Raw genomic sequence first — 25,850 nt, 5'->3', positions numbered from 1 at the left:
GATTCCTAAATCATTGCTAAGAATAGTGAAAATGACTGAAGTTTCTTCTGGTCATTGTTTTCAGGCTGGTTGTATTGGTGCTAGCTAGGTACCAAGCAAAAGCTAGCTAGATACCCAAGAAGTTGCGTTTGAACAAATCATGCTTTATTACCAACGCGGTATTATAAACACATCGTTCGTGGCCGGTGTTTGCAGACTTTTTTTGTACAGCTTTGACAGTGCTACTGATAGTAGTGGTGGCGCTTGGCTTGCACGTGCAAATTCAGAACACACAACCTTCTAGAATGGAACTGTGTTATTTGACATGCCAAATTAAAAGCTTATTTAATGTGTAAAATAGTGTTATTGTCAAATAGTGTTATTTGACGTCTACCTTTTTTGACACGCAAAGACCCACATGACATTCCATAGTACTGTAACGACCCTGGGTTTTCTGCTGCTCGAGCATGCTTTTGCGGCACAGTCGATAGCCCTCTGGATTTTACGTGGAGTCATTATGTCATGTACCTACATTATATAGGTGTGCACGTCAGCTTTGACATTGTTTTCTCACATCGGCGTTAAATTTAGACAATGGCCAATACAGATGTTGGACTTTTTAGCTAATATTGGCCGATTCCGTTATGTTCACGGATATATCCTGCATCCCTAGGAAACAGCCTGAGTCAACTTATCTTAATATATTCACCATATTTGTTGTAGTCAAAGATGATCTATTATATTGCTCAGCTCAGTCATGACTAACAAACTTTGCAGGTGTTTATCATTAATAAACAACGCCGTGCTAGTGGGTGGTACAATTAAAATAAAACCCAACCCTGAAATGAAACGTAGCCTAAAAATAATGTACACATAATTTCATACGAAAAGACACGTCATTGGCACGAATTTGTCACTTCAAGCCCAAATATATCAGTACAATAGCGGCGTGCAACACGGCATCTCGGAATACAGAAATTGTCGGTCCTTGTCACTGATGGGCTATTGCAGTAGACAAACACCCCAGGTTCCACTTCTATCAGCTAAAAACAAGAAGAAGCGGCTCCGATGGGCATGCGATCACCAACACAGGACAATTGCGGAGTGGAAAAACATTGCCTGGTGCTACGAATCCTGGTTCCTGTTGCATCATGCTGATGTACTTCTGCTGCTCTTTGTTGATTATTTATGCACTGTCACTTTACCCCTACCTGCATGTACATATTGTCTCAATTACCTCAACAAATCCGTACCCCGGTACATTGACTCGGTGCCACTTGTATATAGCCTTGTTGTTGTTTATTGTGCCAATATTTTTCCTTTAGTTGAGTTAGCAAAGATTTCTTACCATCGTTTAAGAACAAATTCTTATTTACAATGACAGCCTACCCCAGATGACACTGGGCCAATTGTGCACCACCCTATGGGACTCACAATCACAGCCAGATGAGATACAGCCTGGATTTGAAACAGGGACACCTCTGGCACGGAGATGCAGTGCCTTAGATCGCTGCGCCACTTTTGAGCCCTTAAGTTGGTTATGGGCTCAAAAATCATTAATAAACAACGCCATTCACGGTAAGGTCTATGTGACAAATATTTGTATTTTATTTTAGATGGGTGTACCTTGTAAACTGGACACTGAGTGCATATTTACCGTTTGTGTGCGATATGGGGGTTGGATACAAGGCTTATTTCAAAATTACAAAGGAAAACTTAGAAACAATGGCAACACTGCCATGTTGCACTGAACCTTGCTGTTGGAAAACCAAATCGTGTGCAACTTTTGGCTGTCACAGATGCACCTCCCCAAAAGCCAATATAATTGTTTGTGTATGACCACATGGTGGTACTATTGAACAGTATACATGTTCATACAAGTTGATCCCAGTAGTAACAATGTAACCTCATAAAGTTTAGGCCTATTGGTTAGGTTAAAATACATATCTTAACTTGTATTAACTCAACATTTCTAACAAATGGTATTGCTACACAATCAGTTGGAAAGTTATTTAAAAGTTTACTTAATCTTCAAATATAGGTCATATGAATACACCTCTAAGTAGCTAATTTTGGCCGTGTCAAAACCGTGATGTAGCCTACCATGGGTAAATTGTGATTGACTGAATGATCTAAAAATAATATTGAGTCATTATTTGTGATGCAAGTTGATTTGTAGATCAATCGTTCGGAAGTCACTTGCACTGTGGGCTGCAATGTCGAACAAGCCCAAATATTTTGTATTGATGAAATGTACTGACGTAGCAAGCTACTTTAAATATGAATAATATAGGTCTGACGTAGATCCGCTGTCAACTCAAAACGAGTCAATGACGCGGAGTTGTTATTGTCCACTTTGTAGTGGGGGCAGGAACCCTAACAGGCTGGCAGTTGAGTTGTTCTTGCTTTTTTTAAAACATTTTTTGAAACTCTCCCCATTAAAAATACGCTTGAATGTCTCGGTTTTAGGACGTTTTCTATTTAAAATCGTACATAGCTAGCGTACACACGGTTCCGAAGTAATGGATTCGCGGGTATCAGAGCTTTTTGGTTCAGGTTCCGGGCAGAAGTCTGGTTGCCAAGGAGTTGGATCTAACGTTAGTTTGGGGAATGGCTTCGGAATTAGTTCTAAAAAGTGTTTGAAGAATGCCAAAAAAGCTAAGAGTCGGTCATCCCGAAACTCCAAACCAAGCAATAACCCCCCATATCTTCCCCCGGCTAATCTACCCCCAGAGGTAAGCAGATATGCTTCCGTAGCCTGCAATTGGGTGATACAGTAGCTAGCTAACGTTAGCTAGCTGACTAACGAGAAATGGCTTGCAAGATTATTACCCGCCAATTATTTTCTAAAAACTCTTACAATTTGTTTGTGCATACCATACTTGTATGCATGCATCTTGTCCAAAAACATGTTTGTAACCATCTTCTGTTGGAAGTTCTTGTGAACTGACTGCCCGTTTGAAGCAAGTGTCTGCAAGCAGAAAGTAATTTTTACACTATTTGCTGGCTTCAGATGCAGTGACACGTAGCAGGTAGCTATATCTAGCTAGTTATGTTAGCTGGCTGTACAAAATACATTGTAGCAGCGTTGGTTGTTTATTGAACTGAATACTTGCAGTAAAACTACTATAGCCAAGTTAGCCAGATCGTTCCGTTTTAATAATTTGTATAATTGTGTCCAATGGTTTGTTGACTAACGTTACTAGCTAGCTAGCCAAAAAAATCTGGAACAGCTGTGTTTGTAAATAGCAAAGGGACGGCGTGCCTCGCCTGCTGAGTGTAGAGGACTGAAGCAAAGGCAGACGCCACTGAAATCCTCTGCCAGAGCTGATTAATTGCTTTCTCCCCCAGAGAGATTTCGATAGAATAGAGCCTCCTCACATAATAATTAGCTATAGTTTATTACTTAGTCTTTTAGCTTTCTTTCCCATGGACTTGAACTTGGGCTGCTGTGTGTGTGTGTGTATATATGCATCTCCTCTCTCTCTACTCACTCACTGAGAGCAAAAAAATAAACTTCCCTTTTCAGGACCCTGTCTTTCAAATACAATTCGTCAAAGTCCATAACTTAACAGATATTCATTGTAAAGGGTTTAAACACTTGTTTCCCATGCATGTTCAATGAACCATAAACAATTAATGAACATACACCTGTGGAACAGTCTTTAAGACACTAACAGCTTACAGACGGTAGGCAATTGAGGTCACAGTTATGAAAACTTAGGATGCTGAAGAGGCCTTTCTACTGCCTCTGAAAAACACCAAAAGAAAAATGCCCAGGGTCCCTGCTCATCTGCGTGAATGTGCCTTAGGCATGCTGCAAGGAGGCATGAGGACTGCAGATGTGGCCAGGGCAATAAATTGCAATGTAATGTGAGAAGCCTAAAACAGCGCTACAGGGAGATGGGAAGGACAGCTGATCGTCCTCGCAATGGCAGACGACGTGTAACAACACCTGCACACGATCGGTACATCCGAACATCACACCTGCGGGACAGGTACATGATGGCAACAACTGCCCGAGTTGCACCAGGAATGCACAATCCCTCCATCAGTGCTCAGACTGTCCGTAATAGGCCGAGAGAGGCTGGACTGAGAGCTTGTAGGCCTATTGTAAGGCAGGTCCTCACCAGACATCACCGGCAACAACGTCGCCTATGGGCACGAACCCACCGTCGCTGGACCAGACAGGACTGGCAAAAAGTGCTCTTCACTGACGGGTCGCGTTTTTGTCTCTACGGGGGTGATGTTCGGATTCGCTTTTATCGTCAAAGGAATGAGCGTTACACTGAGGCCTGTACTCTGGAGCGGGATCGATTTGGAGGTGGGCGGTCACAGCATCATCGGACTGAGCTTTGCAGGCAATCTCAACGCTGTGCGTTACAGGGAAGACATCCTCCTCCCTCATGTGGTACCCTTCCTGCAGGCTCATCCTGACATGACCCTCCAGCATGACAATGCCACCAGCCATATTGCTCATTATGTGTGTAATTTCCTGCAAGACAGGAATGTCAGTGGTCTGTCATGGCCATTTAGAATCCCCATTATGTAGGGCAGTGGTCACCAACCTTTTCTGAGTCAAGATCACTTTCTGAGTAAAAATGCAAGCTGAGATCTACCACTCAGATTTTTTCTTTATTTATTAACATGACTTAAATGTAAGCCTATGCAACATTACCCTATTAAAACATTACTGTAACAATGAGGCTTGTGCAGTAGGCTATCGACCCAATACATTGTCACTGCATACTGGCTTTGCTTGACTTGTCCTGCCAATGCATTGTTCAAACCATTTTTTTTAAATATATATATTTAAAGATTTGAGGTAGGCTATATGATCGCACCAGTAATCGAACAGTTGTTGTATTACTTGTGAGGTACAGCTGAGTGAGCATACATTTCAATATTTTTATTTTACTGGACTGATGGTCAGTCTCAGTGGAGGGAGAGAGTAGCAGACTGAGGGTTCACCTCCCTTTCCTCTGCTGACACTGACCAAAAAGCGACAGCCTTCCAGTTGATTGAAACTCGAGATGCACCTGATTATTTCTACCTCGTGCACAAATTCATGTTACTCTTATGGGCAGAGAAAGTGAAATATTCCTTGATATTAAGACACAAACTGCTAATAATAACGCAAACCCATCAATACACTTTCCTACTCATTCAGTACAGCTGCAGTGCTGGTTATAGCTCAAGTGGATGTAGGAAGAACACACATTTTATGGTTGAATAAAAAGTGACCGTGCTGATTAAGAACAAACATGAACTCGCTCATACATTATTTTTTTTAAAGCAGCTCTTTGCTGTATTCTTTGAGTCTCTCACTATTCATGGTAAAACACTTTTTTTTTTCACCGTATCAACTTTCGTATAGCTTTCTTTTACGCCTACTCCGTTACTGCCGACACTAATCTGAGCCAGCCAGCGGTAGGCCTATAGTGCACTTGATTTGTACCTTCAGACACATGAGATGGTACAAAATGGGAACACTTCGCTTACCCAGCCTCAGGGCAGCTGAATCGGGTTTCCTTACTGCCAACAGCGCGAGTAGCAATTTATTGTTGTTTTTTTTTACAAGAAATATTTTGACGATTGACTAGGAATGCCTTGGAGATGACCAGCCGATCGTGATCGACCGTTTGGTGACCAATGATGTTGGGCTTATTGTTTTTCCATTGACTATGCTATTGGCTGCCTGTATGTGGTCTTTAGTTCACAGAATAATCAGGAAATCTCTACTCAAAGAGCAATTTAAGCCAACATTGCATCACTTTACAGTTCTATTTGCATGTAGACTCTTTTATGGCTAGTTGAAACAATGTAGCAGCTTTAAAGTTCTTCCAACTACCCACTCCATTCATTTACTGTTGGATACTGCTCTTTCAGTCAGATTGGGGTTCTTTGTGCCTTTTTAGAGAACAGTAGGCACCATTTGTCTCAGTTCTCTTCTGTCCAACATAACAATGCTGTCCTCTCCTCTCTTTCAGGCTGAAGAGGGGAATATAGAGTACAAGGTAAGCTGAAATACAATGTTATACATGTCATGACACACACCTTTGTTCACTCATTACTGGAGAATAGCAGTTGTCAGCTGATGGAAGGCCTTCCAGTTTCCAATAATCTTACCTCCATCATTGGTTGTCTATAGTTCAGCTTTACTTTACAAGTGAATAGCCTAGCCCTAGTTTATCACTACATGTGAAGAAGCCGGATGTGGAGGTCCTGGTCTGTGGTTGAGGCTGGTTGGACATACTACCAAATTCTCTAAAATGACGTTGGAGGTGGCTTATGGTAGAGAAATGAACATGAAACAGCTCTGGTGGACATTCCTGCAGTCAGCGTACCAATTGGACGCTCCCTTAACTTGAGACATCTGTTGCATTTTGTTTTGTGACAAAATTGCACACTTTAGAGTGGTGTTTTATTGTCCCCAGCACAAGGTGCACCTGTGTAATGATCATGCTGTTTAATCTGCTTCTCTATCTCACACCTGTCAGGTGGATCGATTATCTTGGCAAAGGAGAAATGCTCACTAACAGGGGTGGAAACAAATTTGTGCACAATATTTGAGAGAAATACATTTTTTGTGTGTATGGAAAAATACTGGGATGTTTTTATCTCAGCTCATGAAACGAGGGACCAACACTTTTTACATGCTATTTTTTTTCCCTGACTGTCTAGTTTTAATTTAGGTGAATTGTTAATTCTATGTACTTTATATCTGAATACTTTACACAAATGTTACACTGAAAATGTTTTACCATCCCGAAAATATAGGGCAAACACTGCAAATGAATAAATGTTTTTGGGTGTTTTCCATGCTCAATAAAGTACAATGTGCCCTCAAATATTTGAGTCACTTTGGTGTGAAAAAATATTTAGCTGACACTTTTTAAGGGCTGGCCTTTTACCGTGGTAACGGTGTGATTTGTCTGTCTGAGGTGAGATTCTCTGACATCCCTTTGCTAGTAGCAGTTGATCAAGATCAAACATACGTTGGATAACAATCTAGTGTGTGTGTGAACAAAATTATGTAAAAAGCCAAGAAACTAAGGACAAAGTCAAACTTCAGTAGACTTCCGGCTAAATTCGACCAGCTTCTATGCTGGTGCGGTTCTAAAAATGAATCTTTCAGCACTTCACTCAGTGCACGCAATGCCCCATGCACTGTTACGGGATGTGAGGTGGGTTATATGGGACTCTACATAGTTGTTTGCATAGAAATAAGAAATCATTCTGATTTATATGGTTCTTTGTGATTAGCTACCCACTATGAAACAAAACGCAGAAATACAGTTGAAGTCGGAAGTTTACATACACCTTAGCCAAATACATTTCAACTCAGTGTTTCACAATTCCTGACATTTAATCAGAGTAAAAATGTCCTGTCTTAGGTCAGTTAGGATCACCACTTTGTTTTAAGAATGTGAAATGTCAGAATAATACTGATTATCTTATTTTTATTTCAGCTTTTATTTCTTTTATCACATTCCCAGTGGGTCAGAAGTTTATATACACTCAATTAGTATTTGGTAGCATTGCCTTTAAATTGTTTAACTTGGGTCAAACATTCTGAGTAGCCTTCCACAAGCTTCCCACAATAAGTTGGGTGAATTTTGGCCCATTCCTCCTCAAAGCTGGTGTAACCGAGTCCGGTTTGTAGGCCTCCTTGCTCGCACACAATTTTTCAGTTCTGCCCACACATTTTCTATATGATTAAGGTTCGGGCTTTGTGATGGCCACTCCAATACCTCGACTTTGTTATCCTTAAGCCATTTTGCCACAACTTTGTAAGTATGCTTTGGGTCCATTTGGAAGACCCATTTGTGACCAAGCTTTAACTTCCTGACTGATGTCTTGAGATGTTGCTTCAATATCCGCATAATTTCCTTCCTCATGATGCCATCTATTTTGTGAAGTGCACCAGTCCCTCCTGCAGCAAAGCACCCCCACAACATGATGCTGCACCCCCCTCCCCCCGTGCTTCACGGTTGGGATGGTGTTCTTTGCCTTGCAATCCTCCCCCTTTTTCCTCCAAAAATAACGATGGTCATTATGACCAAACAGTTATATTTTTGTTTCATCAGACCAGAGGACATTTCTCCAAAAAGTATGATCTTTGTCCCCATGTGCAGTTGCAAACCGTGGTCTGACTTTTTATGGCATTTTTGGAGCAGTGTCTTCTTCCTTGCTGAGTAGCCTGTCATGTTATGTCGATATAGGACTTGTTTTACTGTGGATATAGATACTTTTGTACCTGTTTCCTCCAGCATCTTCACACGGTCCTTTGCTGTTGTTCTGGGATTGATTTGCACTTTTCGTGCCAAAGTACGTTTATCTCTAGGAGACAGAACGCGTCTCCTTCCTGAGCGGTATGACGGCTGCATGGTCCCATGGTGTTTATACTTGCGTACTATTGTTTGTACAGATGAACGTGGTACCTTCAGGCGTTTGGAAATTGATCCCAAGGATGAACCACACTTGTGGTCTAGAATTTGTGGTCTTTTTTTGTGGTCTACAATTTATTTCTGAGGTCCAGGCTGATTTTCTTTTGATTTTCCCATGATGTCAAGCAAAGAGGCACTGAGTTTGAAGGTAGGCCTTGAAATACATCCACAGTTACACCTATAATGGACTCAAATCAGGTCAATTAGCCTATCAGAAGCTTCTAAAGCCATGACATTTTCTGGAATTTTCCAACTTAGTGTATGTAAACTTCTGACCCACTGGAATTGTGATAGTGAAATCTGTCTGTTACCAATTGTTGGAAAAATGACTTGTCATGCACAAAGTAGATGTCCTAACAGACTTGCCAAAACTATAGTTTGTTAACAATTTTGTGGAGTGGTTGAAAAACGAGTTTTAATGATTCCAACCTAAGTGTATGTAAACTTCTGACTTCAACTGTACTTTTCGCTATGGCAGCAATTTCTTTGGTATAAACCACAACTTGCTCATACTTTACACCTTGTGAACTGAAAAGGTATAGGTGTATATGCAAGTAAAAGGAAATTCACTCACAGAAGATGAAGAAGAATTATGCTCTCCCCCTGCATGTAAAGAAATTTGACTTCAACCAACCACAACGCAGACAAATCACACTACACACAGGTATCGGAAGGCGAGACAAAGCAGTTTTTCTCGGTCATCGCTCGCTTTGTGAGTGACAAGCGCCTATTTAAAAAAAAATATATATATATATATATATAATTTTGTTTTATTTCACCGTTATTTAACCAGTTAAGCTAGTTGAGAACACATTCTCATTTACAACTGCGACCTGGCCAAGATAAAGCAAAGCAGTGTGACAGAAACAACACAGAGTTGCACATGGAATGAACAACAATAACACAATAGAAAAAAAGTATATATACAGTGTGTGCAAATGGCATGAGGTAAGGCAATAAATAGGCCATAGTAGCAAAGTAATTACAATTTAGCATATTTTCACTGGAGTGATAGATGAGTAGATGATGATGGTGAGTAAGTAGTGATACTGGTGTGCAAAAGAGCAGCAAAGTAAATAAAAACAATATGGGGATGAGGTAGGTAGATTGGGTGGGCTATTTACAGATGGACTATGTACAGCTGCGGCGATCGGTTAACTGCTCAGATAGCTGATGTTTAAAGTCAATAGATTGCTGGAAGATGTATATTGTTTCTTCTAGCGGGAGAGGGATCGGTAGACTTTTTTTGAAAAGTAGCTTAGTTAATTTAAGTGGAAAAAGTAGCTGGCTGAAAATGAGCCTGTCATTGGCTGTTTAGCCGACAGCCGGCGCTCGTGGAAAAGACTGGATGTAGCTTTGTTTCACTCTTCTGTTCTGTATGTAAAGGTGTATTATGACCAAAGAGCAGTGAATAGTCTGGCTGCAACCCGAACATGTTCATGTCCTACCACAGTGGATTTGCACTGTCATTTTTAGGGCCTGGGGCAGCTGCTGCCTCCAAACAAATGTACAAAGACATCCTACTTACAGTATTAGTTATTTTCACCACCTGCAAACTAGAAACATTAATTGGCCTGAACAGAGGTGTTCAGCCATACCATTCCTTCAGCTCTTTAGTCTCAGCTTCCTCTCCCCCCCCTACAGCTGAAGCTGATCGACCCCACGCAATACCGCTTTGAACACCTGGCCACACAGATGAAATGGCGACTACAGGAGGGGCGGGGTGAGGCTGTCTATCAGATTGGTGTCGATGACAACGGCATGCTGGTGGGCCTATCAGAGGAAGACCTGAGGTCATCGCTAAAGACCCTAGGCAGGATGGCAGAGAAGTACGATCCACACACCAACTGTTTAGATTTTTAGATTTTTAAATTTATTTTAAATTGATTTAACTAGGCAAGTCCGTTAAGAACAAATTATAATTTACAATAACTGCCTACACTGGCCAAACCCGGATGACGCTGGGCCAATTGTGCGCCTCCCTATGGGACTCCCAATCACGGCCATTTGTGATAGTAGGGATTCGAACCTGGTTGTCTGTAGTGACGCCTCAAGCACTGAGATGCAGTGTAGACCGTATACTCTTCTCGTATACTCCATTTTTTTTAAAGATGTCATGAAATTGCTTGTGCAATTCTTGTACCAGAAGTATTTCTGGGCCGATGTTGTACGTGTAATTTACTCTTTTCATATACTTTTGACTTGAAGGGTTGGGGCTGACATCACCATTCTCAGAGAGAGAGAGGTGGACCATGATGCTGATATCCCTCGTAAGATAGCTGAGGTTCTCATAAGGAAGGTGCCAGACGACCAGCAGGTTAGTGACCTCAAGCCGTTAAGTGTGTTTACATTGGCTGTAGACAGCGAGAGTCACTACTTGTCGTACTACTACTACAACATTTGCTGATAAGTTTGCTATGTGTGACTAGGTCAACATTCATACTATGTTATATGTGTGTTTTTGTATTTAGTTCCTGGACCTACGGGTGGCTGTGCTGGGTAACGTGGACTCAGGAAAGTCCACCCTGCTAGGTGTGCTGACACAGGGTGAGCTGGATAACGGGCGAGGCCGGGCCAGACTCAACCTCTTCAGACACCTCCACGAGATCCAGACAGGACGCACCTCCAGCATCAGCTTTGAGATTCTCGGCTTCAACAGCAAAGGAGAGGTGAGGGAAAGGACTGGCCACGACTCAAACTCTCAAAAGGCTTTTTCATGACCACTAATAGATGAAAGGACTAGATAGGTTGGCTTGTAATTTTTTTTATTTTTACCTTTGACCTCTTGTGTCCCTTAGGTGGTGAACTACAGTGAGTCGCGGACAGCAGAGGAGATATGTGAGAGTGCCTCTAAGATGATCACGTTCATTGACTTGGCCGGCCACCACAAGTACCTGAAGACAACCATTTTTGGCCTGACCAGCTACTGCCCAGACTTTGCCATGCTGGTGGTCAGTGCAAACACGGGCATCGGTGAGTCTGACTGCTACACTTGACCCAGACTCTGTGGTTGTTTGTTAAAATCGCTTTTTGTTGGTTTTACGTCAGGGGTCGGCAACAGGCTGCCCGCAGGCCAAGACCAGCCACCTGTGATTGTAATGTTTTATTCCCCCAAAGTTTTTAGCAAAAAATTGTCAACCCACGGCTAATTCTAGTTGCCTACCCCTGGTTTACATGAATGCTGTGCCTCTGTGCTTGTCCAAGGCAGGCGATGCCTCCTACAGGTCAGTTATTCGCGTTTATTGTTGAAGGAATGAGCGTTACACTGAGGCCTGTACTCTGAAGCGGGATCGATTTTGGAGGTGGGCGGTCACAGCATCATCGGACTGAGCTTTGCAGGCAATCTCAACGCTGTGCGTTACAGGGAAGACATCCTCCTCCCTCATGTGGTACCCTTCCTGCAGGTTCATTCTGACATCACCCTCCAGCATGACATTGCCACGAGCCATACTGCTCATTCTGTGTGTGATTTCCTGCAAGACAGGAATGTCAGTGTTCTGCCATGGCCATTGAGCACGTCTGGGACCTGTTGGATCGGAGGGTGAGGGCTAAGGCCACCCCCCCCCCCATAAATGTCAGATGTTAAATAAATGCAGTTGACAGTGCGAGGACATTTCTTTTTTTGTTGAGTTTATTTAGGTGCAGGAGCTCCACAATACTTTTGAGCTCATATTCTATAAGAGGAACAGGAACTCAAGCAGTATAACATTTGAGGTGCCGGTACCAAGCTCCGACGAGCTCCTGCCCAAGTCAAGCACTGCTTCTTATCCCTTGCGCAAATATCCTACAGCTGTGTCTGTCCTGTGCTCACTGGCTCAGGAAACTGAGGTCCCAGAATATTTACACAATGTTGCAAGTTTGCTAGTGCAAGCTTTGGGCTGGCCCAAGTTAATAGTTGATACAATGTTTCAAGTTTGGTGACACATGGCCTGTCTGAAACAAGGTGATTCATAGGAAATGTATTTTTAATCAGGATATTTTCTAACTACAGGCTAGAATGTTTTTATTTGTTCGCTTTGTCGGCTATTTTTTACATATTGGCAACGGCAATCAGTTACTTTTTAGGTTTGTACCATTTTCATTTAGATTTGGATAGAATTTTGATTAACCACATATGAATGATTTTGAGAGATTAAGATTTTATTATAAATTAAACAAAACTGTTTAACAAAAATGTGCATTTTTGAAAACAACTGTCATACATCTCAGTAGAAATTGTCAAATAAATTGGCATTCAACATGAAAGGTTGCAGACTCCTCGTGTAGCCTATTACCGGCAACTTCAGGAGAGTAATGGCAGAAAATAGTTCAGTCTGGTTGTTGTTTTTTTTCTGGTTATCTAGATCTCTGGCGCCCTCTTGATGCTTCAAACCATTTAAAGCATCAGACGAGTTCAGTACACATAGTTGATTTTATTAAAGCGCATACTGTGTGTTTTATATATGAAAAAATACACGTTTAAAAATGTTGAGCCATCGATTGTTCGGGAAGAACAGACTTTCGGTCGACCAAGATTTGCTTTAGTAGGGGACAGCCCTAAGCAGGAGTATTGCACAATCTGACTCCAATCTACTCCAGTCCAACCTTCTCTCTCTCCTGTAGCTGGCAGGCTAGCTAAGTTCCAAGCTGGGCAGTACGGCTGTACAAACACACTGCAAAAAAACAAAAACGCACTGCTATCTGGGCTTATGTAACAGACTACCCCTGCCGCCCCTCCCCCAGTCAAAATCAAATCAAGTCCCAGACTAACCGGCGTTCCTCTGAGCCCCCTAACAGATGCTGGTCTGTAGATCACCAAAGGACAGACACCTGTTGAGTTAGTAAGCAGACACTTGGGATGTCAGTGCTGACGCTACAGGAGAGGTTCCGATTCTTGAAGTTCACCACTGTCCCAAGGCTTTCAAAGGCATTCTGCTCTTGTTTCCTTTCCATTCCTTTGTACTAATACTTGGAGGGGCTGGATGGGTGTCCTTAATATCGCTTTCACCTTTCAAGTCCTCCCAGATCAGTGGTCATGACTGAGGAAGAGGAGACGGTCTAAAATAGTTTTATCGGGACATAGCTGAAATGTGAGCGAAGGAAAGGAAACGGACACACAGGCGGCACCCTTGCTTAGCCTTTTTTTTTTTTTTTTTGATTATCTTTCAGTGGTTTACTGAATAGTTCATTACCTTTTCCTTTAACTTTATCCATTTTTTTTCTGTCATTTGTCAGGATTAGTTAAAAAATTGTTGTCAGAAGTGGGATTCGAACCCACGCATCCAGGGGAGACTGCGACCTGAACGCAGTGACTTAGACCGCTTGGCCATCCTGATATGTTTAGCTAAATGTGCAACTGTCATATCTAACAGTCACGTCCTACCAAGACTCCCTCTCTCTGGGTTTCTAACTCTATAGATAAACAGTGGTTTCTGCCTGTCTGCCAACACCATACTTTACTGCCTGGATATCAGAGTGAGCTTGAGTGCCTCAAGGGAAATGTAGGCAGCCTGCCAAGTTAAAGCCTCTAGCCCTGTTTCAGCTTTTGGCTGTTACTCCTACATTTACAATAGGTATTTAGTATGACACTATTGATTTGCACTCTTAGTTTCCAGGAACAACCAAAATGTTGTCAGAAGTGGGATTTGAATCCAAGCCTCCAGGGGAGACTGCATCCTGAACACAGCGCCTTAGACCGCTCAGCCAACCTGACATGTTTATCTTTCCTCCTAACTCACCTACATGTCTAACAGTCAGGTGCCATTGACTGCTTCTGGGATCTAAAATGATTTGAATACCTTAGGGCAAAGATCTATTATATTGACAAAATAAACAGAGTGACCGCTCTAACAATAGAAATACATGTCCTCAGTGATTTGAAGGCAGGCAAGATCAGGTGAGACCATGCTAGCCAATGAGAGGCCAGATACGCTTGTGAACAACCAGCACAACTTAGTGGTTTTTCTCAAAGTTGCCAGAATGCCAGGTGCATCCACTTATGTCATTACTTTTGTAATAGCCTAAACATTATGAAACGTCTATTAGATTAAATAAGCCTCACGTAACTTGACCCTCTCTCATAGACCAATAAAGGGCTTATATCATGCAGACAGATTTTTGGGCAAGAGTAAATCCTCTCTCATCGCCTCTTCCTCTACTTAAAGCTACAATAGGCAGAAATCGCTCTGCCATTTCCTGGTTGCTAAAATTCGACTGGTTCGCCTAATTTCAGTTTATTTGACAGAGAATCATAGTACTGTCTAAAATGCTGTGAAATCTATTCAATAAACAAACATATTGTATTTTCTTCTGTTTGAAGCTGGGGTAAAAAGAGCAAAAATAAAACTTACCCCCTTGCTTTCAATGAGTGACAGATCTTAGAACTCATTTCTACGTGAATTAGTTCAGGTCACCCATAAAGCTACCTACTGCTCCTTTAAGTGTTCTTTTGACAACAGTATTCATTTGCTCACTGTACTTGCAGACGTGTTCATAACTTTCCAGACATCATGGCTGCTTCTGGGTTCCAGGATTATTGAATACCTTTAGGCTGTGTTGTTGTAACAACATTATTCATTTGTTCACCTATTAGTTGTTAGGGTTAACCAAAATGTTAATGTCAGAAGTGGGATTTGATTTGCGACCTGAACGCAGTGACTTACTCGGCCATGCTGACATGCGTCACCCTGCCTCTATTTCTCCCAGAACTTTTCAGCTGCAGCTGGTGAATACGGGCTCTCTTCCGTTACGGAGTTCAAATGCATGAGATTTGCTTTTGTTGCAGACAGTTTGTATGATTTCTTCTGAATTACTTAATTGGGAAATTATTCAGACCACTTTACTTTTTCCACATTTTGTTAGGTTACAGATTATTCTACACACAATACTCCATAATCACAAAGCATAAATACAGGTCTTTAGACATTTTTCCCAAATTTTTTTTTTTTTTTAAATGGATATCAAATGAATAAGTATTCAGACCCTTTATTCAGTACTTTGTTGAGGTACCTTTGGCAGTGATTACAGCCATGGAGTCTTCTTGGGTATGACGCTATAAGCTTGGCACACCTGTATTTGGGGAGTTTCTCCCATTTTCTTCTCTGCTTATCATCTCAAGCTCTGTCAGGTTGGATGGGGAGCGTCGCTGCACAGCTATTTTCAAGTCCAGGCTCTGGCTGGGCCACTCAAGGACATTCAAAGACTTGTCCCGGAAGCCACTCCTGCGTTGTCGTGGATGTGTGCTTAGGGTCGTTATCCTGTTGAAGGTGAACCTTCGCCCAAGTTTGAGGTCCTGAGCGATCTGGAGCAGGTTTTCATCAAGGATCTCTCTGTACTTTGCTCTGTTCAGCCTCGATCTTGACTCTCCCAGTCCCTGAAAAACATTCCCACAGCATGATGCTGCCACCACCATGCTGCTGCCACTATGCTTCACCGTAGGGATGGTGCCAGGTTTCCTCCAGACTTGATGCTTGGCATTCAGGCCAAAGAGTTCAATCTTGGTTTCATCAGATGAGAGAATCTTGTTTCTCATGGTCTGAGAGTTATTGGGTGCCTTTTGGCAAACTCCAAGCAGGCTGTCATGTGCCTTTTACTGATGAGTGGCTTCTGTCTGGCCACTCTACCATAAAGGCCTGATTGGTGGATTGTTGCAGAGATGGTTGTCCTTCTGGAAGGTTCTCCCATCTCTGCAGATGAATTCTGGAGCTCTGTCAGAGTGACCATCGGGTTCTTGGTCACCTCCCTGACCAAGACCCTTCTACCCCGATTGCTCAGTTTGGCCGGGCGGCCAGCTCTTGGAAGAGTCTTGGTGGTTCCAAAGTTCTTCCATTTTAAGAATGGAGGCCACTGTGTTCTTGGGGACCTTCAATGCTGCAGACATTTTTTGGTACTGTTCCCCAGATCCTCGACACAATCCTGTCTCGGTGCTCTATGGACAATTCCTTCAACGTCATGGCTTGGTTTTTGCTCTGACATGCACTGTTGGACATTTATATAGACAGGTGTGTGCCTTCCCAAATCATGTCCAATCAATTGAATTGACCCCAGTTTTAGAAACATGTCAAGGATGATCAATGGAAACAGGATGCACCTGAGCTCAATTTCGAGTCTCATAGCAAAGAGTTTGAATAGTTATGTAAATAAGGTATTTTTTAATTTTATCAGACATTTTGAAAAACTTGTTTTTGCTTTGTCATTATGGGGAATTGTGTGTCTGTGTGTGGATTGATGAGAGAAAATGGTATCCAGTTTAGAATAAGGCTGTAACGTAACAAAATGTGGAAAACGTCAAGGGTGCCGATTACTTTTCGAAGGTGCTGTATGTTGGTTGGTCAAAATAGTCCACCAAACACATCAAAACATTGATCGATTTATTCATGGAAATATTGTAAGTCTAATGTACCAAATTCCTGAGCTGTCTTTGTACTCTAATTTGACATTTGCATAACTAGTAACCAGACACAGGCATGTTTGTTTGGAAAGTGACCTTCAGCAATGTGTTTACTTGTCTGTTATGGTATGTGCACAGGTTACACAACCTGCCATACCACCTCCCTCTCTGTTTCACTGGCCCAGCCAGGTAGTGATTCTGAAGTCAGACTAATGTCATGGGGAATATGGGTCAGGTATGAGGACCATCCATGGGACACACAGACACACGCCTTGCAACGTCAGAGCACAGACTTTAATTATAAAACAGAGAAATGGATCTGTGTAAGGAATAGGCCTTGTCTGGTGCATTCTCTGTGACCCGCCAAAAGACCATGGAGAAGCTGGCCCATATTGGCTATGGGCCCAGATATAGAAATCTATCAATAGTCAAGCATTAATGTTGGATAAGAAGGGGACCGGCCTGCTAAGTCGGGGACAAAAAGGCTCCTGAGCAGCTTCTACCCCTTAAGCCATAAATATACTGAACAAAAATATAATGCAACATGCAATAATTTCAAACGTTTTACTAAGTTACAGTTCATATAAGGAAATCAGTCAATTTAAATTAGGGCCTAATCTATGGATTTCACATGACTGGAAATATATATATATGTATCTGTTGGTCACAGGTACCTTTTTAGTGTGACCACCATTTGCCTCATGTCGTGTCCTTTCGCATAGAGTTTATCAGGCTGTTGATTGTGGCCCGTGGAATGTTGTCCCACTCATCTTAACTCCGTTAACAATGTTGGCATCAGCAAACCACTTGCCCACACAACGCCATACATGAGGTCTGCGGTTGTGAGGCCAGTTGGACATACTGCCAAATTCCCTAAAACGATGTTGGAGACAGCTTAAGGTAGAGAAGTGAACATTAAATTCTCGGTGTGACACAACTGCACATTTTAGTGTCCTTTTATTGTCCTCAGCACAAGGTGCACCTATGTAATGATGATCATACTGTTTAGTCAGCTTCTTGATATGCCACACCTGTCTGGTGGATGATTATATTGGCAAAGGAGAAATGCTCACTAACAGGGATTTTTAACAAATTTGTGCATAAAATTTAAGATAAGCTTTTTTGCGAATGGAACATTTCTGGGATAAGTTTTTTTCAGCTCATGAAACTTGGGACCAACACTTTGCATGTTTCATTTGTTGTTTTTTCAGTGTAGTCCGAGTAGCTATTTGGTTAACTATCTACATTGACCTTTTTTTTAAATGTATTTTTGAACACACTTTTTGTCTACCCACACACTCACAAATCAAATTTTGTTGGTACACATAGTTAACAGAAGTTAATACCAGTCAAAAGTTTGGACACATCTCCTCATACAAGGGTTTTCTTTATTTTTACTATTTTCTACATAATAGTGAAGACATCAAAACTACGAAATTACACACATGGAATCATGTAGTAACCAGAAAAGTGTTGAACTAATCTAAATATATTTGAGATTCTTCAAAATATCCACCCCTTGCCTTGATGACAGCTTTGCACACGCTTGGCATTCTCCCAACCAGCTTCACCTCTCCCTTAAGTAAGCATTTTACTGTTAGTCTACACCTGTTGTTTATGACGCATGTGACACTTAAAGTTTGATTTGACAGTGACACACATACTTTGACATGGATCAGCTGATCGGCGAAGCTGCAGGCTTTTCAAGGCATGCCTCTCTTGCTAGTACATGCACACACAGATAATTTCCACTCAGTGAGGGGGGTTGTTTACAGAGCTCTGTTGAGGCATCATGTTGAGCCAAGACATGCCTCTTGATGGGGCCCATAAAAGCAGAGGAATAAGTTGGCTCATTATGACACCATGTAGCCTTGCCCCCTAACACACACGTACAGTGTAAGTTATGTTTGCCAGCATGCAAATACAATCTGTCTCAGCTGAGAGGGTAGGTTTATTTCGGTCCCGCCAGACTGTTGTGGGTCAGTGCCCTTGACCTTTCTGTGGCCTATATCCAGACCCAGCCATACATCTCTCACATTTCACCCACCGGGGGTTGCTACTAGTGTCAGCGCATTGACATGCTAGCTGTTCCCATAGACTTCCAGTCATTGAGCTAATGACTATCCATTTAAAAGCTTGTCACTGTAGAAATATATAAATATTGACTTTTTTTGTAGTGGTGGCAAGAATTTAGCAGTGGTTGGCCACTGTTGCTAAATGAATATAAGGGAGACACTGGCTAAAGATACAGACATTGTTGATATACAGATTTTTTATTTATTTTTATGAGCATAAGCATAGTTGTTTTGTTTACTTGTCAGCAGCAGTGTTTTTCTACACACACACTACAGGAAGCTTGAGGTGATGTTTTAGTGTCACACAGTAGGCTACACCCACTCTGAAGTTTTCACTTTCTCTCTCCCTCACCCACGCTCTGTAGCTTCTCTCTCTCTCTCTTGTACATGCTCGATCTTGCTTTCCTCTTCTTCCTCTTTTTTTTGTGTCCTTATGCTTTCTCTGCAAATAGGGCCTACAATCTGTTTCTCCCTCAACTGTAGTCTCTCCTTATCTTGTTTTGTAGTTCTTATTTAAACTATACTGAACAAAAATAAAATGCAACATGTGAAGTTTTGGTCCCATGTTTTAAGAACTGAAATAAAAGATCCCCTATGCACAAACATTTCTCACAAATTTTGTTTACATCCCTGTTAATGAGCATAGATTTTTTTTGCCAAGATAATCTATCCACCTGACAGGTGTGGCATATCAAGAAGCTGATTAAACAGCATGATCATTACACAGGGGCACCTTGTGCTGGGGACAAAGGGCCACTCTAAAATGTGCAATTTTTTCACAACACAATGCTACAGATGTCTCAAGTTTTGAGGGAGCATGCAATTGGCATGCTGACTGCAGGAATGTCTACCAGAGCTGTTGCCAGAATTTAATGTTCATTTGTCAATCGTAAGCCACCTCCAACGTCGTTTAAGAGAATTTGACAGTACAGCCAATCGGCCTTACAATCGCTAACCACGTGTATGGGTTCGTTTGAGCAAGTGGTTTGCTAAAATCAATGTTGTGAATGGTGGGGTTATGGTATGGGCAGGCATAAGCTACGAACAACGAACACAATTGCATTTTATTAATGTCAATTTGAATGCACAGAGAACGAAATTAGATCCTGAGGCCCATTTTCATGCCATTTATCCGCCACCATCACTTCATGTTTTAGCATGATAATGCATGGCCCCATGTCGCAAGGATCTGTACACTATTCCTGGAAGCTAAAATGTTCAAGTTATTTCATGGCCTGCATACTCACCAGACATCATTGAACCCATTGAACTTGTTTGGGATGCTCTGGATCGACGTGTATGATAGCTTGTTCTAATATCCATCAACTTCGCACAGACATTGAAGAGGAGTGGGAACAACATTCCACAGGCCACAATCAGCAGCCTGATCAACTCAAAGGAGATGTGTCGCGCTGCACACTACAAACTGACAGGTTTTCTGATCCACGGTCCTACTTTTTTTTTTTTTTTTTTTTCATTTTGTAAGTATTTGTGACCATCTGTATTTACAGTCAAGTCATATCCATAGATTAGGAACTAATCAATCTACTTAACTTGACTGATTTCTTTATATCAACTAACTCAGTAAAATCTTTTGAAATGGTTACGTTTTATATTTTTGTTCAGTGTATAGTGACAAACAGTCTGGCTCCAGCCAGCTAATTACATTTGCAGTGTGTGTTTGTTTTTAAATGGGTTCCTATGTGATTATGTGATGGAATCAGACTGTGATGATTTGAGTCCACGTGTAGTAGCATGTGACGGAATTCTCCAGTCTCTCAACTCTCTCAAGTTCCTTCTCAAAGTCCCACCCAGCAGAAAAACATGCACAGTGACCTCATCAACTTTGAGGTAGCCAACATATGGCTAGGGTCAAAGCTATTGTGAAATATGGATACAACTTTAGGCTATATCCCAATCAGATGGCTGGGGATCTCAAATTGTTGAGTGTCAAAGTGTGATTATGTCACGGGGCTCTCGGTTTTCTTGTATTATCTGCTCTCACCTTTGCATACTTCTTTCCATGACATAACAGTCATAACCTATGTCATGGCTTGTTTACCTGTTGTTATTAACCTGGCCTCATGTCCCAGTCTCTTTCTATGGGGTTTAAACTCTAGATAAGCAGTCTCATCTGCTGGCACCCCAACACTGTACTTAACTACATGGATATCAATAAGCTTCGGAATGCATGCTTTTTGAATCCGTGAGTGAAGCCAAAAGCTGCACCATACATAACACTTGATAACACTCTTTAATCATAAGAGATCTGTGTTGGCACATCAATGACATGTATGGACATGACTCGTATTAACCTGCGCCCTCCCTCTCTGTGCCCCATCCAGCCGGTACAACACGGGAGCACCTGGGTCTGGCCATGGCTCTGAAGGTGCCCATCTTCATTGTGGTCAGTAAGGTGGACCTGTGTAAGCGCGAAACGGTGGAGCGCACGGTCCGGCAGCTAGAGCGCATCCTCAAACAGCCCGGCTGCAACAAGGTGCCTCTGGTGGTGTCCACTGCTGACGATGCCGTCACGGCCGCACAGCAGTTCGCTCAGTCACCCAGGTACACACTAGGAGCTCGGATGCAATAATTTAATAACCAATGTTTCGACAGACAAGCTGTCTTCATCAGGGTATAATGACACACACTGCGGGTCACTAGCTTATATACTTTGAAAGGACACACAGGTGTCTGTAATCATGGCTGGGTGTGGCTTGATTATAGATATAAATATTACAGATATAAATTACAGATATACAGATATAAATTATACAGATACACAGATATACATATTACAGATATAAATATTAGATATACAGATATACATATTACAGATATACATATTACAGATATACAGTTATAAATATTACAGATATACATATTAGATATACAGATGTAAATATTACAGATGTAAATAGGACATATAAAAAACATGGATGGAAAACATTCGATCATAGATACAATTTGGCTACATAGGCCAACAAACATTTACAATGGATAGCAACATCACAATCACAAGAATGGCTTCAGATCAAGTCTACATTGAGACCGAAGTTAGCAAGCATCTTTAAATGAAAGATCCAGGCGGCCTCTCATTTTAACAATAAATTGTCACGGTCAATCCTACACACACACACACACACACACTTGCAGTGTCATGATCAATGTACATGATGTGTACTTAATGTACTGTACCTACACATTGTATTGGTCATTTCATGTTGGTCAGGGTGTGCGTTGTCATAGCCCTGGTCATGTGACTGACTGGTGGTGCTGTTTCCTGTGCAGCATCACTCCCATCTTCACTGTGTCCAGTGTGTCTGGGGAAAGTCTGAATCTGCTCAAGGTCTTCTTCAACATCATCCCCCCACTCAGCAACAGCAAGGAGCAGGAGGAGCTCATGCAACAGCTCACTGAGTTCCAGGTAACACGCACATACAGACACACACACACAGTAAATTAATAGCATACATGTAAATGTGTGTTTTGACAGTGTGCTTTCCCTGTAGGTGGATGAGATCTACACAGTGCCTGATGTGGGGACAGTGGTGGGAGGAACTCTATACAGGTCAGTGCACTGATATAGGAGCCTCAGTGTCTTGTCCTCTCCTCTCTGCCATGTTCCTTTTTCTTATCTCGTTCTCCTTGTAGAGTAGCATCTGTCTGACCTTCCCTCTTTGTCTTATTACATTTCTCTGTGTCTCTCTCATGTTGTAGTGGTGGTATGTCTAACTGTCCATCCATTGGTATCTGTCAAACTCTCCTCCCCCTCTCTCTCTCTCTCCAGTGGTATCTGTCAAACTCTCTTCACCCTCTCTCTCTCCCTCTCTGGTGGTATCTGTCAAACTCTTCTCTCTCGCTCTCTCTCTCCACCCCCCACCCCATTGGTATCTGTCAAACTCTCATCCATCTCTTTCCATCCATCCAGTGGTATCTGTCGTGAGGGGGAGCAGCTGGTTGTGGGTCCTACAGACTCCGGTCAGTTCCTCAAGTTGACAGTGTGCAGCATCCAGAGGAACCGCTCAGCATGCAGGGTACTGAGGGCCGGCCAGGCCGCCACGCTCGCACTGGACACTTTCGACCGCTCGCTGTTACGCAAGGTGAGACGCTCAAACTGTGTGTACTTGCATGTCACCCAAGCTTCTGAAACTGAGTTGTACGTCTCTGTCCATCGGGGTTTATGCAGTATTGTTTGCCTTCAATTTCTAATATCAACATATTTTCCATTGTTCCGTTTCATTGTGTTTAATGACTGTGTGTTCCCTCCCAGGGTATGGTGATGGTGAGTCCAGAGATGAACCCCACTATCTGTTGGCTGTTTGAGGCGGAGATCGTGCTGCTATTCCACGCCAAGACCTTTCACAAGGGCTTCCAGGTCACTGTGCACGTGGGCAACATCAGACAGACTGCTACTGTGAAGGCTGTGCACGGCAAGGTCAGTCCTCCACCATACCACAATCCTCTCTGTCTGGGTAAACCCTGCAGTCAGACAGAACATTTTATGAAGTAGTGTTGCACGGTAGACCAAAACTTCTGTACTTTTTCGATACTAGAACATGAAAAAATGTTTGGTACTATATTTGTTTATACTTTAGGTACTTCACGGATGTCTATCCCTTATTATAGCGTGAATCTTGCCTGCTCCCCCTTACTCATTGCTAGCCTGCTATTCTATACAAGTCTTCTTCTATGAAACCAATACAAGTCTTCCATGAAACTACTAATCCATCTCTCTGTGTACCACAGGAGGAGCTGAGGACAGGTGAGAAGGCAGTGGTGTGTTTTAAGTTCATTAAGCACCCAGAGTACCTGAAGGTGGGGGCCAAGCTGCTGTTCAGAGAGGGAGCCACCAAAGGCATCGGCCAGGTCACCAAGCTGCAGCCTGTCTCCCAGTCACAGCCCTCACAGAGTGAGGAGGAGGACGAGGCCTAGAATGCAGAACCGCCCAGTGGAACAGGAGAACTACAGCCGTCCCAGCTAGATCCCAGGATCTAGAACATCGGAGGAGAGGGTTCCGTCTCTTTCTCCTGTCGTCTTCAGCCTACCTGCTTCTTCCAAAGCCCCTCCTGTCATCTCAGCAAAGAACTGACTTTTCCCTCAACTTCTGTCTTTTACTTTGTTTTTCCAAAGCCTTGTTGTCACCAAACCTTTTCTCAAGCCTTTTCAAGAACTGCTATTTCGATTGTTTCCTTGTGCTTTTCTAGATAATAATGAGGGAAGTATATTTTTTCTCCTGTGTCACCTGTTCACCTAGCAACAGTCACCACGGTGAGGTTGAGGTGTAAGGAAGACCTGGTTACAAAAGGCACAGAGATCTATCCAATAGTAACTATGGAAATGAGTGTAAAGCAGCAGTCATCTTCAACACAGTTGATTCACACCTCTGGGTGAAGTGCTTACACACACTCGCCTCTCACTCTAACATACATTCGTGTACTGAAACACAAGTACACAGGTGCGTCCACACACACTGACGCCAGTATTTATCACCTGAAAAGGCACTGAGTTCTGTTACCAGATGTCTGGCATGTTTACAAACTAAGAATACAGACAGAGGAGTGATGGCAAATCGATGTGAGTTTTCTTCTATTGCAGCTACAGAACTAGGATGTTAGAATTATTATGCCTCCTCTGTCAACTTCATAATCCCACATCATCTGGTTTGTATGACCTGCACCGTGCCTGGCTGAAAGTGACAAGTCCTCTTATACCATGTTTGAATATGTTGTTCACATTGGCACTTTATGATGAGGCATTTCCTATTAGCGTGTGATGTATGGGTGAAACTTGACCTTGTGATAAACTGGCCAAGATGGCCAATGATCTCACTGACATTCATCCCCAGTAAAGTTCTCCTTCCTCTGGCACAGTTTGAGAATTATGTTTGTAACTCGCAGCAATGCCTCTCGATAGCCCGACTAACCAATGAATGGTGTTGCTACCTACTTTTCAAGTGCTTTAGTCACTCAGGTCAGTATAGTTCATACAGTATAGACACCATTCCACTCTCTCACAGAACTACTCCAATGATTGAGATTTTATTGCTCATTTCGAGTGTCTTTGAGGAATAGTCAGCCATTTCTCCCAAAGAGTGACTACTTTGTGTGTTTTGATTTTGCTTATTGTTTAAAAAGCGGCCACTTTGTGCTGCTACGTTTAAACTGCCCTGTTCGGCAATCGTGTCCGAGGTTGTCTTTTTCTGTCTTCTCCCTTACGTTACTGTTGTCTCTGACTATGAAGGGGTAAAACACAGTGCCTAGTGGAACTACTTTTGGAGTACCCTTCCATGACACCCCCCCAGGGTTTTACAACTTTTTAGGTCAATCAACTTGATTTGGTGCTACTCCTTGAAACAACTTTTGATATCTAGATGATGAATTAGGGAAAGGTGTTCATTGCTGAATTTGTTTGTTCAAGTCTGCTGTTGACCATATAAAGTGTCAAGTTATTGCTAGTTAGAAAGAATGACGCAGAGAAATCACTCGCTCATTTATGCCTCGTTCACGTGCTTCAGAACTCTGGAATGTCCAACTTGTTTGCAAGTTGGACATTTCTGAATTTCCTATTTCCAACCCGCAAGTGAACGTGGCATTAAAACTATTTAAGAGGGGCAACTAAATGTGCTCTTTTTGTTGCACATATGGTATTATGTGTGCACTCATAGAGGGGAAAATGACTATTTGAACCAAAATATGAAAAGAGCTGATCAGATGTCAATTAATTTTTGCATCTAAGTAATGTTTCTGTTTTTTTATAGATTTGTAGTGGTTTCTAAATTCACTCAATTTTAATTCACCTGTTGTTCAGACTGTTTTAGTCCAGCACCAACAAGTGTCACGTGTTCTCTACCACAGATGCAAGGATTGTTTTCCTTTTTTAAAAAAAAAAATATTTTGGAGGGTGAAGTACCACATATTTATGTACAGATCCAGTTTGTATATTATGGTACCCATAAATAAAAAGTTGTTACATTTA

The 25,850-nt window shown here is 42.2% G+C and overlaps 1 protein-coding gene across 2 annotated transcripts; it reads left to right on the top strand.

Moving 5' to 3' along the window:
- Positions 1-1,488: 1,488 nt before the first annotated feature.
- LOC112253022 (GTP-binding protein 2) lies at positions 1,489-25,850 on the top strand. Of its 2 annotated transcripts, none has more exons than XM_024424877.2 (12): positions 1,489-1,557; positions 5,970-5,996; positions 10,074-10,258; positions 10,638-10,746; positions 10,901-11,098; positions 11,228-11,402; positions 21,218-21,437; positions 22,164-22,299; positions 22,385-22,443; positions 22,804-22,975; positions 23,146-23,310; positions 23,622-25,850. In XM_024424877.2, exons 3-12 carry the CDS (start codon positions 10,125-10,127, stop codon positions 23,805-23,807), a joined length of 1,554 nt encoding a protein of 517 aa, XP_024280645.1. In that variant the 5' UTR covers positions 1,489-1,557; positions 5,970-5,996; positions 10,074-10,124; the 3' UTR covers positions 23,808-25,850. The 2 variants fall into 2 exon arrangements, with proteins under 2 accessions (XP_024280645.1, XP_024280644.1); XM_024424876.2 differs by lacking the exon at positions 1,489-1,557 and adding an exon at positions 2,311-2,714.

Source organism: Oncorhynchus tshawytscha, linkage group LG06 (genome assembly GCF_018296145.1).
Source record: "Oncorhynchus tshawytscha isolate Ot180627B linkage group LG06, Otsh_v2.0, whole genome shotgun sequence".
NCBI lineage: Eukaryota > Metazoa > Chordata > Actinopteri > Salmoniformes > Salmonidae > Oncorhynchus > Oncorhynchus tshawytscha.
Note: the sequence above shows the minus strand (reverse complement) of the source record. Positions and strands in the feature narration are given on the sequence as shown.